The 13,060-nt window shown below is 33.2% G+C and overlaps 2 protein-coding genes and 1 long non-coding RNA gene across 5 annotated transcripts; 2 read left to right on the top strand and 1 right to left on the bottom strand.

The window, feature by feature from the left end:
* Nucleotides 1-4,066: 4,066 nt before the first annotated feature.
* Nucleotides 4,067-8,071, top strand: FLS2 (Leucine-rich receptor-like protein kinase family protein). Its single transcript, XM_011037148.1, has 2 exons — nucleotides 4,067-7,200; nucleotides 7,506-8,071. Exons 1-2 carry the CDS (start codon nucleotides 4,134-4,136, stop codon nucleotides 7,838-7,840), a joined length of 3,402 nt encoding a protein of 1,133 aa, XP_011035450.1. The 5' UTR covers nucleotides 4,067-4,133; the 3' UTR covers nucleotides 7,841-8,071.
* A 497-nt stretch (nucleotides 8,072-8,568) lies between these two features.
* Nucleotides 8,569-9,696, bottom strand: LOC105133244 (uncharacterized). Its single transcript, XM_011037147.1, has 2 exons — nucleotides 9,450-9,696; nucleotides 8,569-9,344 (listed from the first exon to the last, which is right to left on the bottom strand). Exons 1-2 carry the CDS (start codon nucleotides 9,498-9,500, stop codon nucleotides 8,733-8,735), a joined length of 663 nt encoding a protein of 220 aa, XP_011035449.1. The 5' UTR covers nucleotides 9,501-9,696; the 3' UTR covers nucleotides 8,569-8,732.
* Nucleotides 9,697-10,243: 547 nt separating this feature from the next.
* Nucleotides 10,244-12,802, top strand: LOC105133242 (uncharacterized). 3 transcript variants are annotated; one of them, XR_843750.1, is made up of 2 exons: nucleotides 10,244-11,342; nucleotides 12,523-12,802. It is a non-coding gene; the product is annotated as an uncharacterized LOC105133242 (long non-coding RNA). The 3 variants fall into 3 exon arrangements; XR_843751.1 differs by having other exon boundaries at nucleotides 10,244-11,432; nucleotides 12,560-12,802; XR_843749.1 differs by having other exon boundaries at nucleotides 10,244-11,432.
* Nucleotides 12,803-13,060: the final 258 nt, after the last annotated feature.

Genomic DNA, 13,060 nt, shown 5'->3' with positions numbered 1-13,060 from the left:
TAATCTCCCTGTGGTTCGACCCCGGTCTTGCCGGGTTATTTATTACTTCGACACTCCTGCACTTGGGAGAAGACATCAATTTTTTAGTCGTGTCAATACCTTGCTTGTTAAATGATTAATCTAGATTTGTATTATATAACACTTAGTACAGTAAATGCTTGGTACTTTCATAACCAACTATATGATATAACCTATATTTGTACTATGAAATGAACTTGATTTGTTGTTAAAATAAGTTAGCATCATGAATTTTTGACAGTATTTAAAAGTTTGGTACTACTTAAATAAGACAATTAATATGATTATGTTAACAATTTATAATAAACTATTAATAACAAATCATCTGATTGGAACCTCCTTTGTGTATGGTTTCTAGTTAAGTAATAAAAGGAGTTTATATTACATTTATTTTTAATACCATTAGTGAATCCTTTAACCTTGACATTTATTTTTATCATTGTTTAGTCCTCTTTAACTTATTATTATTATTATTATTATTTATAATTTATATAGTTAACTTTCTTGTGGTTCGATGTCGATCTTGTCGGGTTATTTATTACTTCGGTACTCCTATACTTAGAAGAAGACATCAAACTCTTTGATCATGTCAAGTTTTTGGCGTTGTTGTTAGGAAGGTAAATTCATGTATAAATTATAATATTTATAAAAAATATTTTGGCTTCACAACATGCAATATATAAAATAAAAGCTTGTAATAAAGTAACTTCATCAACAAAAATATTTAAACCATGCAAGATTAAAAATAAATAAACACTTTTGTTTATTGTAGTTCAAAATGATGTAAATATTAACATGCATTAAAAAAAAAATTAAGCTAGATAAACAAATAGCATGATCATACCAACAAGTTTGCAAAACATGATAAACATATAAAAATAAAAATAAAAAATCTTTCAAAAGATAACATGTATTAAAGTATGCAAAGAACTTTTTCAACAAAGTAAGATAAAATAAAACAAATAGTTTTAGATCTTTACATGCATCATGCTAATAAAGTTTTGTTTAATCAGAGAAGCATACCATTAAAAAGCACACATATTCGCTAAACAAATAACATGCAACTAAAGTCTTAAGATTTTATATTTCAAAATAATTTACATAAATTATTTAGTTTATCACCACAAAGGCATGTTAAACAAAAGTTATTCAAGTAAATACTAGAGTTTATACATGTTTAAAACTACAAGTATATAAAAGCATAACTCATGAAAAACATAATATCAATAAAAAAGTAAAAAATAAAAAGATTTTACCATGCATACTAAACATATACCAAACTTGTGATTTATATCAAAATAAAATTCTAACATGCATACTAATAATATAAAATATCTAAGTTTAAAATAAGAGCAAATAAATATACTTATTTGTTAAAATACTTTAAAATAAAAAAGCTTTTGTTATTGTCAATGATAAATCATTTTCTCTTTTAGTACAAAGAATGTTTCCAATAAACCTTCCAAGATTCCAACACCATCATCTTAGTTTAAATGTCTTCTAAACAAGGTCTTTGAACTAAAGTAAAGAACTTAATTACCTCTCCACAAAGTGAAATTAAATTTTAGATTTTAAAGAAAAATCAAAACATAAAAAGAGAAGGAAAACACTAATAAAAATAAGATGAGATAGAGTGCATAAGAATCTTGAAAAACTTGTAGGAAACTCTTCCCCTCCCTCCCCCAATGAATTTTGAAAGCTAAAAGATTAAAGAATTAATTATGATAATAAAATTAGAAAATATTATATTAGTCATCATAAATCAAGAATTAAACTTGAATATTTTGCTATAAATATGATTTTTTTAGCTAAAAAACTATTCAAATTGCAAAAAAATACTTCTAAAAGATAATATTCAAGTGTTAACATTCATGGGCTAAACTAGATAAAATAATGGGCATGAAAAAATAATTATTTATGGGTCAAATCCAAGTCCAAAATTTAATTGAAAAAAAATAATATCTTGAAACTCAAATTATTATTTCGTAATAAACTCAAACTTAAGCTCAAAGCCCAAGCATGGGCTAGGCTAGGATGGCGAGCCTGTGTTTAAAATCAAAACTTATTTTTTTAAAAATTTCTTTATTGTTAAAAGTTTAGTTACTCTTTAAACTTAATTTCAACTTTACACTTAATAAACAGTAAGAAATTTTTTTTTGCTACATCGGATAAAGTTCTTATAGTGGGTTTTGATTTTCACCAAAATATATCATCAAGAATGATTTAAAATCAATTTTTTATTTATCATAATTTATTTAAATTATATTAATATTCTATGTTAAAAACTTATATTGAAGATTAAATTCTAATAAAAAATGAGTGGATTCTGTTTAATTTGACATTGAATGTGGCCATTAACGACATTCTTGTACAAAATTTTCCAGCATAATTCAAGGTCGGAACATTTTATTGATATTTTAAGAGCACTACAGGTAATTATTCAAGATATATTATGAGCACTAAACAGGTGGCTGTTGAAGATATATTATAAGCACTAAATTCCATTTAACCCGATTTGCAAGGAAGAAAGAGAATACATAGCCATTTTAGTCAGTAGTACTTTATTCATGTGAGGATACAAAGTAAAATCACCAAATCCGTGAAGATTTTCTCAATAATAATAATAACAACAATAATTGAGTGGGGGAGGTTGAACCCACAAACGCGTGCAGAGAATATGAAATCTGTGTTCTTCTATCCTATAGATCCCCGCTGTATTTTTGACCGCTTTCCGTCAACTTGGGGCACAGCCGACCTTCAGGTTTCGCCGTTTTTCGCAACTTGCATTTTTAGAATGTTATCCTATCAATACCATATATCGTACTGTGAAATCCCTAAGTTAACCCTCGTCCAATCTCCATAATACCCTCACCTAAATTCACCAAAAAAACCAAAAGAAAAAGGATTTCCACGAGGGAGAGGCATGGCAGCACCATCTGGGCAGAGAAAAATAATTCAAACATGAGACTTGTAGAGTTTACATGTAACTTAAATACATCGTCCATGGGACCATGTTTTATCGTTATACATATTTGATCATTTTAGGGACGCGCCTACCATTTAGTGCAAGAGTTTTTATATATATGGTAGGCGTCCCTAAAATTATATATATATATATATATATATCTAGGGACGCCTACCATTGAGTGCAAGAGTTTTTATATATATATATATTCTGTCGAGCTCTTTCATAGAATTAATATAATTTCAGTTTTATAAAAAGTTATTGTGTAATTCCTCAATTGTGATGATGCCTTTGGCTATTTGACTGTTTTTCTATTGATTTTAATTTTTTTAAAAAAATACAGATAAATAAGTTTGTTTACAAATTAGTAGATAAAAATAACTTGAGTTTATTCAGGTTATTTTTTTTTTAATTAATATATTTTTTAATTTTATTTTTTAACATTAAATTGTTGAACTTTATAATTTGTTTCGATTTATTTTTTATAAAATTATCATTGTTTTATAACCTAGATAACGAATATAACATGTCAATACGATTGACCTAAATTAATCTACTATATTATTGTCTTAATATTAAAAAAAATCACCTTAAATTTTTTTAATAAAAAATATTTTTATAAATGATTTAGATTACTTATAATTCTATCAAAACAATCCTATAATATTAATCATTTTATGTGTTAAAAAATTTTAATCACTATATGAGTAAAAAAACACATATACTAGAAAATATTAAATTAACAAGGTTTAAATATTTTTTATATTAAAAAAATATTTTCATCCTAATGAGCAGGTGATCGAATAATTTCTAAACAAAATTTATGCAGAATAGGGGGGCTGAACTGGATAGATTATAGTCGGGGGGGTAGGGTGGTGTACTAGGAATAGGATAGTAAACGTTTCTGTCACAATTCAGTAAGCTGAAAGTAAAATCTCGTCTACTGAGTTAAGGTTCAAAGTATCAAAATTTTCCTCGCATGTGAACATTCTATCAAGATATCGAGCGGAGGTTTGGTTTCTTTAGGGAAGAATGAAGACTTGGTTTCCTATTGGTTATTGCCTGTGGGGTCATAATTTTCCTTCTGTATATAACAGCTTCATTTGGCTCAAACCTTTCGTATCAGTTTCAAGTGCTAATTTCTATAGCAATGGTGTCTCAAAATGTTTTTGTTTTACACACTTTCATCTTTTGTTCTGTTCTGCTTACTGCTGCTCAATCTGCAGAACCAAGCATAGAAGCTGAAGTTGAGGCCTTGAAGGCCTTCAAGAATGCCATCAAGCACGACCCTTCAGGAGCACTTGCAGACTGGAGTGAAGCAAGCCATCACTGCAACTGGACTGGTGTTGCCTGCGACCATTCCTTGAATCAAGTCATTGAGATTTCTCTTGGTGGGATGCAGCTCCAAGGCGAGATATCTCCGTTTATTGGCAACATTTCAGGCCTCCAGGTTCTTGATTTAACTTCAAATTCTTTCACAGGGCACATTCCACCTCAGCTGGGACTTTGCTCACAGTTGATTGAACTTGTTCTTTATGACAATTCCTTTTCGGGTCCTATTCCTGTAGAATTAGGAAACCTTAAGAATTTGCAGTCTCTAGATTTAGGTGGCAATTATTTGAATGGAAGCATTCCTGAGAGCCTTTGCGACTGCACCTCCCTGCTGCAGTTGGGTGTGATTTTCAACAATCTGACTGGCACAATACCAGAAAAAATAGGAAACTTAGTTAACCTGCAACTCTTTGTAGCTTATGGGAACAACTTGATTGGTTCAATACCTGTTTCCATCGGAAGGTTGCAAGCTTTGCAAGCTTTAGACCTAAGTCAAAACCACTTGTTTGGGATGATACCTCGAGAAATAGGGAACTTGTCAAACTTAGAATTTCTTCTCTTGTTTGAGAATTCCCTTGCTGGGAACATCCCTTCTGAACTAGGCCGTTGTGAGAAGCTGGTTGAACTTGAATTGTACAGTAATCAGTTGAGTGGAGTAATCCCCCCAGAGCTAGGAAATTTGATCTATTTGGAGAAACTGAGACTCTACAAAAATAGGCTAAACTCAACCATTCCACTGTCCTTGTTCCAGTTGAAATCGTTAACCAATTTAGGACTCTCAAATAATATGCTAACTGGAAGAATAGCTCCTGAAGTAGGATCTTTGAGGTCATTGCTGGTGCTGACTCTGCATTCAAACAATTTCACTGGGGAAATTCCTGCCTCCATAACAAACCTGACAAATTTAACGTACTTGTCTTTAGGCTACAATTTCCTCACGGGAGAGATTCCTTCGAATATCGGAATGCTTTATAATCTGAAGAACCTTAGCCTACCCACCAACTTCCTGGAGGGATCCATACCCACAACTATCACCAATTGTACCCAACTTTTGTATATAGATTTAGCTTTTAACAGAATAACAGGGAAACTTCCACAGGGCCTGGGACAGTTGTATAATCTAACAAGGCTATCCCTTGGGCCAAATCAAATGTCGGGGGAAATACCAGAAGACCTTTATAATTGCTCCAATCTTATAATCTTAAGCTTGGCAGAGAACAATTTCAGTGGAATGCTAAAACCAGGCATTGGCAAACTCTACAATCTCCAGATTTTGAAATATGGCTTCAATTCACTTGTAGGGCCAATCCCACCGGAGATTGGAAATTTGACTCAACTTTTCTTTTTAGTACTTTCTGGAAATAGCTTTTCAGGCCATATTCCACCAGAGTTATCCAAGCTTACTGTACTCCAGGGGCTCGGCCTTCATAGCAATGCTTTAGAAGGTCCAATACCTGAGAACATTTTTGAACTGACACGTCTAACTGCTCTCCGGCTGGAGCTCAACAGGTTCACGGGTCCAATTTCTACTTCTATCTCAAAACTGGAAATGCTTTCGGCCTTGGATCTCCATGGAAACCTACTTAATGGGTCTATTCCAACGAGTATGGAACATCTCATTCGACTAATGTCTCTTGATCTCTCTCACAACCATCTTACAGGGCCAATCCCTGGAACTGTGATGGGAAAGATGAAAAGCATGCAAATATTTCTAAATTTATCATACAATCTCTTAGATGGTAACATTCCACAAGAGCTTGGAATGTTGGAAGCAGTACAGGCCATTGATCTTTCAAACAACAATCTTTCAGGAATCATTCCTAAAACACTTGCAGGCTGCAGAAATTTGTTCTCTCTTGATCTTTCAGGTAACAAGCTCTCTAGCTCAATTCCCGAAAAGTTGGCAGAACTGAAGCATCTAAGCACCCTGGACCTTTCTAGAAATCAGTTGGAGGGCATAATTCCTTATAGCTTTGGAAATCTTTCTAGCTTGAAGCATCTTAACCTGTCTTTCAATCATCTTGAAGGCCGCGTCCCTGAGTCTGGTTTATTCAAAAACATCAGCTCATCTAGTTTGGTTGGAAATCCTGCTCTGTGTGGAACAAAATCTTTGAAGTCCTGCAGCAAGAAGAATTCACATACCTTTTCCAAGAAGACGGTGTTGATCCTCCTTGCAATTGGAGTGGTGTCCATATTTTTAGTTCTTTCCGTGGTGATTCCATTATTCCTCCAACGTGCCAAAAAGCATAAAACAACAAGTACCGAGAATATGGAGCCAGAGTTCACTTCAGCACTGAAACTCATTAGGTATGACAGGAACGAAATGGAAAATGCTACAAGTTTCTTCAGTGAAGAAAACATAATCGGCGCCAGCAGTTTGAGCACTGTATACAAGGGTCAATTGGAAGATGGCAAGACTATAGCTGTTAAGCAACTGAATTTTCAGAAGTTCTCTGCAGAATCTGACAAGTGCTTCTACAGAGAAATCAAAACGTTGAGCCAACTTAGGCATAGGAATCTGGTTAAGGTACTTGGCTATGCCTGGGAGAGTGCTAAACTGAAGGTTTTAGTTTTGGAATACATGCCGAATGGAAGCTTGGAGAGCATCATACATAACCCTCAGGTTGATCAGTCATGGTGGACACTGTATGAGAGAATCAATGTTTGTGTTTCCATTGCAAGTGCTTTAGAGTACTTGCATTCTGGCTATGACTTTCCAATCGTACACTGTGACTTGAAGCCCTCTAACGTGCTGTTGGATGGTGATTGGGTGGCCCATGTGAGCGACTTTGGAACAGCTCGAATTCTGGGCGTTCACCTGCAGGATGGGAACGGTCTCTCCTCAGCATCAGCCTTTGAAGGCACCATTGGCTATATGGCACCAGGTAACCTTTCATTCTCCATTACCTTGTCTTTTCTTGGGCGTTCATAGAAGTTTCTGATAAATGTCAAGTTAATAAATGGTTGGACGAATAAGTATAGCATTTAAATCAATCATTGCCTTGCTCATCCCATTTCACAGATTATCTTAATAAACATGTTACTTTGTCATTTGTAATGAACTTTATTTTTCCATTTTCAGTTTCACGTTTTGCATATCTTCCATCTCATATATTCTTTTCTTCTTTTTATTCATTTTACTTTTTTATATGTTCCTGACTTCACTACAACTTGCTTGATGGTCTCACAGAGTTTGCATACATGAGGAGAGTGACGACTAAAGTAGATGTCTTCAGCTTTGGGATTGTAGTAATGGAGGTCCTCATGAAACGGAGGCCAACAGGACTCACAGACAAGGATGGATTGCCAATCAGCTTGCGTCAACTAGTCGAAAGGGCCCTCGCCAATGGCATCGATGGACTTCTTCAAGTACTGGACCCAGTGATTACCAAGAATCTCACCAAGGAGGAAGGAGCATTGGAGCAGCTCTTTCAAATAGCCTTTTCTTGCACCAATCCAAATCCTGAGGATAGACCTAACATGAATGAGGTGTTGTCTTACCTTCAGAAGATAAGTGCAAGATAATCGAAATTGGTGGTGATCTCACTCAAGCATGCAGCATGATACAGAAACAAATTGTCGGCTGCATATTAAAGAAGAAAGGCAGACTGGAGACTCAATTTCACAGCAAATGCTTCCACTATGTCGAGAATCGATAGTGTGTAATCGTGTTCTTAACAATATCGAAATACATTGTTCTGTTATAATGACACAAAAAATCAAGGTTTAGCAATTTCCAGTTGACAATTTCATCTAGGAACAAATTCGTGATCTACAACTCTAGCAGCCAACTTAGAAGCTCTCGTAGTATTATTTTCCACTGAAAAATATTATATTGGCAAAGTCCAGAGATCAGTGCATTATAATATATGTGTGGAATATGAAATTATTTTTTAAAATATTTTTTATTTAAAAATATATTAAAATAATATTTTTTTATTTTAAAAAATATTTTTATATTAACACATTAAAAAATTAAAAAAAATTAATTTGAAACAAAAAAATTAAAAAATTAAAAAAAAAATAATTTGAAACAAAAAAATTAAAATAAATTTTTTAATTTTTTCAAAAATATTTTTAAAATTCTAAAAAAGTTAAAACAATGAAAATCACTGTTTAAAAACTACGTACATACACAAAGGTTGTCGACAGTTCAGTATTTCAAAACATCAGTTATATACTATCAAATTCTGAAAGCAAAACTGAGCACACAAAACCAAACACATATAGCAAAGAAATACATGATCAACGACAACCAGGAAAGATAAACATTCTCATGGAATTAAATTACTCCATGACAAAAAATCCACCATTACCATTAATGACAAACCTCGCCTAGGGGCTACAGGTTGCAAATACCATTCATATTTTGGTAATAAACTCAACTTACAAAGGAAAAACAAAAAAGCTTCAATCTTTATTCTTCTGGGGGATCAAACTTCAAAAACTCTTCAACAGTAGAAGGGAAATCCAAGCCGCCACCATCAACAACCTCTAGCTCATAAGCAGCCTTACCCAAAAGCAAAAAAGCCAGCATCAAAGGCTCCCTCCCCTCGTCTCCACCATCACCTAAAAAGTACCTAATCCACCCCTCCAATCTCTCCACTTCCTTCTCACACTTAGGCCCTTTAACTCCAACAATCTTTTCAAAAAACCCACCTTCACATCCACAAAACTCCCCACCACCAACACAAACCCTCTCATTGACATCGTCTTCTTCTTGGTGTCTTTGTTTTCTCTCTCTAATATCTGATAAACCCAAAAGCTGAATTAAGTTTTGAATATCATCAATGTCATTGGTTTTGGATTCTTTGATGATTTGGGGGTAAAAGGGAGAGGTTTTTGTAGATGACTGTAAAGAAGGTGAGAGAAATGCTAGTGGGGGTTCACTGCTTTCTTCATTAGAAGATGTCAAGCTGTTGTTGTTAATGGGTTCTTGATCTGTGTGGAGATATAATGGTGTGCTCAGAGATTCTTCGCAGTTAGTTTCCACTGTTGTTGGGTTTTCAACCTTCAATCTTTTCTCAACCTGCAAAAAAGAAAAACATAGGATGACCACAAAGATTACTGCTTTACGCTGTTGTTAGATGTCAAATATGTAATGTTTTTCTGTAATTATAATATAATATTTTACCTGTCTCAGAGAGGAGAAGAAGTTGTTGTACGCCATTTTCTTGGGATTCATTTGCTCTTTTTAAATTTGAATTGATTCGGAGGGATAAAAAAGGAAGGCTTGTCTTTTGATTCTCTTATTTATTTGACTTGTCACTTCACCATCTTCTCCAGTTTTTAGGGTTCTAATCTGAGATCAAATTAAAAGTGAACTGACTTTTTTTTATTTTTCATTTTCTTCTTCTTCTAATTTTTATTTTGATTTTTTCAAATTCACAATTATAACCCTACAAAAATTCTCCATGACCCCGCACATTTTCCCCCCCAATATAAAATGCGCCAGTTTGGATGTCACAGCATTATATTGAAAATAATGTTGTTTTTTTTTAATAATAGTTGTTTTTTAATTATTTTTATCTGTATTTAATTTTTAAGAAAATTATTTTAATTTGTTTATATTTTATCTTTCATATAATTCAATTTTATTTTTAAATATAAATAATATTTATTTTTGAAAATATTTCTAAAATATTTTTTACTCATTTATATTTATTTTTATTATTATTTAATTAAAAATAATAATAATTTTAATAAATCAAGTTATCGAATGTAATTGAGTGAATAAATTGTATTATAAAATTAAATATTTTGATTCATTTTTGTTGTTTAATTTTTTAATTATATATTTAGTTATTATTAATATTTTTTATTTATTAATAAATATAAGTTTTAATTTATTTAATTAAATATATGTATAAATTTTTTTATTTAAATATATATATAGTTTGAAAAATCTAATACTAATTTTTTAAAAAAAAAAAATTTCCTTATTACCAATTAGCTGTCGAAGAACACAGTTAACAGTTGGAGAGCAAAGGCCTCTGACATGGCGGTGTTCGGTTCAGTTTTCTGCTGTTTCCAAACAACAAGATAAATTTCAGCAAGAAGAAGATAAAGTCACTCACCTTTTCCAGGTTTCTCTCTCTATCGCACACGCCACGCAACGCCCATTTCAGCTTCGAACTTGAATCATCGATTAGGAGATTAATTTTGTTTTAGATGCGCTAATTAAGGACCCACTTAGCTTGTTGGATGATTAATAACAACTGGGTCAAGTAGTTTGGACAATTTAACAATTTCTTGTGTAATGCATCCCTTTTCATAAGTATTTATTTATATTGCAGAAGCAGAACCGATATTATATGATGTATAAAACACAAATGGCCATGCTTTACATGTGTTTGATGTGTTTTCTCTTAAAGGATAGACTGTTTGTTGCGTTTTAGTTGTATGGGAATGCTAGTATCGCATCGATTATGGACCTGAGAACTTTTCCTTCTGTCGTTTTGGTATCATTATTTGTTTATGTTCGTACGAGTGACATTTTCTGTGAAATGTTCAAGTTAGTTGTTTTTAGCAAGGACCTTGAGTTAGCTGAAGTCCCCAACAGTCCTATGGTCATGTTACGCTCACAGAGGATGAGAATGCTGAAGTTGAAGTAACAGATCCGGGCTTCATCTGGGATAAGTGTGGTCACGTTGTATGCTTTTATTCTCTTATGCTATTAAACTTTAAAACTTATCTCCAGCTATTACATGTGATCTCTTCCTGGTTTACAAGTTTGCTTGGTGAAAGAAATGATTAAAAAAGAAAGTGCTTTTCTGATCAGTGCATATTTCAAATTTAATTATCATCATGCCTTACAGTGTCTATCCGTCTTCTTTCATCTTTTGACATATATAATCTTACGCATGCTTGGATTGTGCTGGCCACAGATAGAAGCAGATTTACAGGCACTGTAAGGTCTTCCCCCACCCCACCTCCCTCGATGATGTAGCTGAAATACTACTTCTGAGAGGTCAAGTCAGTGGCCATCATCTGATTTAAATTGTTTTGCTGGTCTCTTATCCCACAGGTATTTCTAGTTTATGCTGGAGGCAATAGCTTGTACAGGGAAGGCAAGATCATTGGTTCTGTTCCATCTTATTATCTGGCTGTCCTTAAGGTATCAGATCAAACTTATGGACAGCATATTTTGACTTGTTCTTGATATATGCAGAGTACATTTTGTTATACTTTAGCATGATGACATCATCGGAAAAAGTTGCAATCAACCTAGCGATGTCAGGGCTAGTTGCATAAACTACCTTATCATCTAGGACCTGCTTGATGTCACTATGAGCTTTAAGTATATTGTGTCATTGAGATAAAATCTGAATACACAATGCACAGGACAACTTAAGTAAACTTGGGCATTCTGGTGACTGTAGCATTCAAGGAAGGAGAGTATTCATATAAAACTAAGTGAAGAGAGTACTTATAGCATTCATATAAAACTAAGTGAAGAGAGTACTTATCTGTTAATTAATTTTCTAACACATAGTCCTAATTCTAGATCTTAAAAGTTCATTTCTTCCATTGATCGGATACCAGTAGGAAAGACAGTAACTTCCTTAAAAAGGTGGAATTTATTGGACAGATGATGGAGCATCCTGTTCAGTTCAAAAATTATCGAAGATGAAACTGTTTGTTGAAAACGTCAACTTTGTTAATGGACTGATCTATATACTAGTGCTTTACAGGATGAGATGAGTTATTACACGTCATGAGATTCTCTACTGGGTGGCTTCTGATATTATAGACTTTGTTTATTTTTCCTGCATACTCTGTTATAATGAAAACCCTAGCTCTCATGGAATCTTAACTTCATGGCGATTTAGGTGGATTGGGACAAGATAGAAGTTCAATAAAAAATGATTCCACAAAGTCCCTAAGATGTACATGCTATTATAAATTAGCTTTATTCGCCTTTGTGTATACTGAAAACTCGTTCCTCAGCACTCCAAGTGGGGTTTAGCATGAGTTTCAAATGGATACTTTGTGAAGGCCTTTGTGATCTTTGACTTTGACATGTCTATTACTTTTTACTATTATGTTGATGTCTTCACCAATTCCTCCTATTCATGCTCTGATTCTGTTCTTCAACAAAGCTCTTTTGCATAACCCTTCTTTTTGGTCATCGTAAAAAATATGTATATTTAGTTATTTTTATTTCTAAGTTAATTTTCATAATCACAATGTGACTTGTAATGCAGCAAGGTTTGGAAATGCTTACTGTACTGTCACCTGCAGGCTAATGTTGAAGGATATGAATTGAAGCCTGTTGCTCTTGGTACTTGTAGGGAATTACATGTGGATCAAAGCTGCTTCGCAATTGGGAATCCTTATGAATATGAAAGCACTCTAACAATAGTGATAACTCCTTCAGTAACACATCTGTTATATAGACTGTTTGGAGGACAATGGTCAGTATCTACTTGTAAGTTCACGTGACTGTAAGCAAACATCAAATAGAAACACCCAAGCCTTTTTCTTTGCAGCTCAAATTTTTTATTTAGGCAATGATATTATTGAGTATGTTAAGCATTATTTAAGGGCAATAGTTGTTCACTTGTTCTTCTTTTTTCCCTGACTTAGCTATAGCAATCTTCACTCAAAAAGGTAAAAAATGCATTGCACTTCTTCTGTTTCTCTTCATTCAACCTTTTGAGCAAAACTTTCATAACAAAAGTTATTTTTCTTTTATCATAAATATGTAAATCGATTGGCATTGATTTGGACAAACTGGTATAT

Source organism: Populus euphratica, unplaced genomic scaffold, assembly GCF_000495115.2.
Source record: "Populus euphratica unplaced genomic scaffold, PopEup_1.0 scaffold110.1, whole genome shotgun sequence".
In the NCBI taxonomy this organism is placed as follows: domain Eukaryota; kingdom Viridiplantae; phylum Streptophyta; class Magnoliopsida; order Malpighiales; family Salicaceae; genus Populus; species Populus euphratica.
The sequence above is the reverse complement of the archived record's forward strand: the minus strand, read 5'-3'. Positions and strand labels throughout refer to the sequence as shown.